At 51.7% G+C, this 4,853-nt stretch overlaps 1 protein-coding gene across 1 annotated transcript; it reads left to right on the top strand.

Annotated features, from left to right (window-relative positions):
- The first annotated feature begins 822 nt into the window (after window positions 1-822).
- On the top strand, window positions 823-4,349 carry LOC119571495. Its single transcript, XM_037918776.1, has 5 exons — window positions 823-860; window positions 1,180-1,469; window positions 1,579-1,757; window positions 1,943-3,874; window positions 4,002-4,349. Exons 1-5 carry the CDS (start codon window positions 823-825, stop codon window positions 4,347-4,349), a joined length of 2,787 nt encoding a protein of 928 aa, XP_037774704.1.
- The last annotated feature ends 504 nt before the right edge of the window (window positions 4,350-4,853 follow it).

Below are 4,853 nucleotides of genomic sequence, written 5' to 3'. Positions count from 1 at the left end.
TTATTCAAAATTATCTGCCGCGTCAAAAGCTAAGGTCATTAGCGGCAAATACCTTGTTAAATAGAAATATTAAAATATTTAAAACTTTTAAAATCTAGCAATAAATATTTTACAAATAACAATAAACAAATAAAAAATCAAAAGTATAAATATTATGCTTTAAGTATATAAAATATTGCATAAACATTATGCATAATTAAATTTTATTTAAAATATTAGTCTCCCTAAGGAAACTAATAAGACCCTCTGTCAAGTTCATCTTGGGCACTGCCGTCCTTTTTCCTAGATTCATTGGAACTCAGGGGGCGGCGTTAGCTTGCCTGTGATTGGTCACACACCGCAGGGGGAATCCTCCTCGAACAACCGGCCTTCTGCGTGTATACTCGGCAAAGGGGCCCCCCGGGTCATCCGTGATTGGCCGCCTCCCGTGTGGGGGGACGGGGGATGTCGTGTAAACACGTCAGGACAAAAAAAAGGAGCATCACCTGGAAATTGGCAGGACCTTCCCCCCTCTATTAAGGACCGTCCCCCTTCCGGATACAGTGCGGCTCAAGTAAACTAACCTACGGTGATCAGCGCCTGTGACTCCCAAACGAATCCCTCGTATAGTGCTCGTACTGTGATTGATCTTGGTTTGTGATATGTGTTATTCTTAGTGCGGGGTGACGTGTGCTTTTGGGTGATACTGAGTCTTGTTTTGTCCCCCTTTTAAATCTTATTTACTTTTTGATTTATTCGCCATTTCCTGTTTAAAAGATTTATCAAGTTTCCCTTGCCTTTGCGATTTCCCTTTCTGACCCCTTTACCGAAAAACCCTGCCCAATGGCGCCCTTGCCAGATCAGACAGTCGTTGAAAAAGGGCTTAAAACACGTAATTCCCTTATGGAGGCTGAGAAAATGGGATCGAAGGGGAAAACCTTTCACCCTATATACAAGAACAGGAGTGAAATTTGGGAGAGAGCTGCAAAATACATCGGATGAGAACGACCGGAAAGGGGCAGGTGCGGGAGCGGAAAGGATCGGCGGCGACCGGGGTGGGAAAAGAAATCAGAGAGCAAACCCGGGCCCCTGCTGCCTAGTGTCTACTCCGTTGGGGTCCTCACCTCCCCTTTTCCCCCCTTTTGTGACGGTCGGGGCAACATCCCCGTTCGGGGAGATTCGAAAAATGGGCTAAAACAGGGGAAAATCCCCCGCCAACACTGGTCTGCTCACCTTGGGGAAAAACCCTCTCAGGGGTGGCACTGGGAACGTGCTGAAAAGGGCATTACTGGCCCGGTACAACCTTACGGAAGAAGGTTATCGGAAAAAGTTCCGGGAGAGCGACCAGGAAGCTCAGAAAGAAACACCCCTACAATTCATGTGTCGACTCAACGACTGCTTCGACAGATGGGTCCTGCAATCAGGGGTGAGTCATGACTATGAGGGGTTAAAGTGGCTGATGGTGAAGGAACAGTTCCTCAATAAATGCGGTAAGGGACTGGCAACGTTTGTACGTGAGCGCGCGCCGAAAGATAGCGATGAATTAGTCACACACGTTGGGCTGTACCTTGAGGCACGAGGCCTGTCGACAATTAACAGCGCGAATCAGGGGGCATCGTCATCTCAGCCTGCCTCCAGGAATCGAGTTGATGATCGCGCTGCGCCGAGGACAGAAGGGAATCGACGACCACCCACTGGAACTTCGTCTCCCCGATGCTTCCGGTGCAACCGTATCGGGCACCGGGCAACAGGATGCCCCTCGGCACAACAGAGGAATAGTACAGACCGCACGCGCGAGCGGCCATATACAGCTCGTGCCGCAGCCGCCGAAGCAGAGGAGCTGGAAATGAATGATATTATGTACGAAGCCTGACAGTATCCTCTGAACGAAGCAGACTCGCCGAAAGACGACGAACTACGGGACTTCCATAGACAATCGAACCGGCACACGATATATCCCCAGGGTGACTTGGACAGCAGAAGCTCACCCGTTACCTTGTATGCGGGAGTCGGAACCACCGCCGGCAAAGGCAGACTGAATCTGGTGGAAGGCAAGGTTGGGGGAAGGAAAGTTAACGTCCTCCGCGACACCGGCTGCACTACAGTTATAGTGAAGGCGAAATATGTAAGGGACAGCGAATATACTGGAGCCCCTGTCAGGATAAAGTTGTTGGACAACACGGTCAGGAGGGCATGGCCAGTACGAATCTGGATTGACACCCCATACCTGCAGGGGCAGGTGAACGGTCTGTGCATGCCAAACCTCATTGCTGACCTTATCATCGGAGAAATTCCTGGTGCAGGGCCCCCGGAGCAAACGAATCAAGTGGCAGGCGCCGCGACGACCAGGGCAGCCGCAAGAAGACAACGGGAGACACTGAAGACCCCCGCCAGCTCGCCGTGCACATCGCTGAACAAAGCTGAGCTGGTCAAGCAGCAACACCTCGACATCACTCTAAACAGATTTAGGAAGCTTACAGAGGTCCGTGGTAAAGGACGGCGTGAGATATGGTACGAGATCGTCGACGACGTCCTTTATCGTGTTGCAAGCCATCCAAGAGGGAAACGCGAACAACCTCTCCGACAAGTCGTTGTCCCCACGCCGTTAAGGAGCCAGGTGATGGATGTAGCTCACTGCTCTCTCATGGGCGGTCATCTCGGCACCAGAAAAACGAAGGACAGGGTCCTTAGTAATTTCTTCTGGCCCGGTTGTGCAGCCGATGTCAGACGCTTCTGTCAGTCATGCGATGTGTGTCAAAGGACAGTGAAACGGGGTACTGTACCAAAGGTCCCTTTGCAAAAAACACCACTGATCGACACTCCCTTCAAGCGGGTGGCAGTGGACCTTGTTGGTCCTATAAAGCCAGCATCCAGCGAAGGCCACCGATACATCCTCACGTTGGTTGATTATGCAACCAGGTACCCGGAGGCGGTCCCCCTGAAAAGGATCACGACTGAGGCGGTGGCAGAGGCCTTAATGGAAATCTACAGCCGGCTGGGCATACCAGAGGAGATTATCCATGACCAGGGAACACAATTCATGTCTGACTGCATGCATGAGGTGAGCCGTCTGCTCAGTGTGAAGCAGTTGCCTACGACCCCTTACCACCCCATGAGCAACGGCCTGGTGGAGAAATTCAATGGCACCCTCAAGGCAATGTTGAGTCGTCTGTGCGCAGAGCAGCCCCGACAGTGGCACCGGTACCTGAATCCCCTACTATTCGCTTATCGCGAAGTGCCTCAGGCATCCACTGGTTTTGCCCCGTTTGAACTCCTATTTGGGCGTGAGGTTCGGGGTCCCATGGGAATCCTGCGGGAGCTGTGGACGGGAGAAAAAATCGCCCCTCAGGTCAAAACCAGCTACCAATATGTGTTCGACCTCCGCAAGAGGATTGAAGAGACCATGGCGCTGGCAAGAGGAAACTTAGAAGGAGCCCAGAACCAGTACAAAAAGCAGTACGACCGCAGGACGAAGGCACGTTCGTTCAAGGCGGGTGATGAAGTTTTGGTCCTTCTGCCGGCCACCCACAATAAACTGCTAATGCAGTGGAAGGGGCCCCTGAGAGTGGAAGCTCGCCGAGGCAATGTATACCAGCTAAGAGTGGGTAACAAATTGAAGGCCTTCCATGCCAACCTCCTGAAAGGGTACGTCAGACGTACAGACTGTGCAGCTGACCAGCAGCCTACGACCACCTGTGGCGACTCCAACACGGACCTGCCCCCTGCTCATAACATTGAGAATGCTGCAGCTGCAGTGATCGAATGGGAGGAGGACAACAGTGAGGACGCAATCCCGGGAGATCTCCTAGAGGCCCTCGATCGGACGGACTCAAGCTCGCAAGGTCACGTCAAGATTGGGACAACAGTTATCCCAACTTCAGCACTCGGAACTGGGGTCCTTAATTGGAAAATATCAGGGTATGTTTTCCGGGCTTCCGGGAGTGACCGACCTTATCACCCATCATATCCGAACGAGCGACGAGATACCTGTTCGGGCAAAGCCATATCCTGTTCCATATAAGCTCAGGGAAGCCCTTCAAGGCGAGGTACAAGACATGTTGGATACGGGAATCATCCGGGAATCCCGGTCGCCGTACGCATCGCCAGTCGTGGTGGTAAAGAAAAGAGATGGCACCTATCGGGTGTGTGTGGACTACCGCCAGCTAAACAAAAAGGTCGAGTTTGATCCCATGCCCATGAGCACCGCAGAAGACCTACTGCACAAGCTAGGAGGGGCAAAATACTTCACCAAGATCGACCTGAGCAAGGGATACTGGCAAATACCGGTAGCCGAAGAAGACATTCACAAGACTGCTTTCGTAACCCCAGATGGACAGTACGAATTCCTGCGGATGCCATTCGGATGGTGAATGCTGGAGCAACCCTTGTGCGTGCCATCAAGATCCTACTGAAGGGGATGAGTGGAGTTGAGAGTTACATTGATGACATCATTGTCCACTCAGCCACTTGGGAGCAACATCTTCAGCTTCTGGAGGAACTCTTTAGTAGGATCAGTGCGGCCGGGATGACAGCTAGACCATCTAAATGCACTCTGGCTACCGACAGAGTGGAGTTCATTGGGCATGTGCTTTCCGATGGATCCATGGGACTATTAGAAAGTAATCTAGAGAAGATTAAACAGGCACCCCGTCCGAAGACCAAGAAAGAAGTGCGGGCTTTTCTTGGCCTGACCGGATACTACAGGCAGTATATAGCTAACTATGCCAGCATTGCTGCTCCCCTCTCTGACCTAACCAAGAGGGGCAGCCGAACAAAGTACGATGGGAGGACCCTCAGAAGCAGCATATTCCTCCTCAATCGCTGTAATATCAGCCTATTCTTACTCCATGATCCTCCGTCCATACCCCTACGAC

The sequence above is a fragment of the Penaeus monodon genome, unplaced genomic scaffold, assembly GCF_015228065.2.
Source record: "Penaeus monodon isolate SGIC_2016 unplaced genomic scaffold, NSTDA_Pmon_1 PmonScaffold_6582, whole genome shotgun sequence".
NCBI lineage: Eukaryota > Metazoa > Arthropoda > Malacostraca > Decapoda > Penaeidae > Penaeus > Penaeus monodon.
This window is presented reverse-complemented; position numbering and strand designations above follow the sequence as displayed.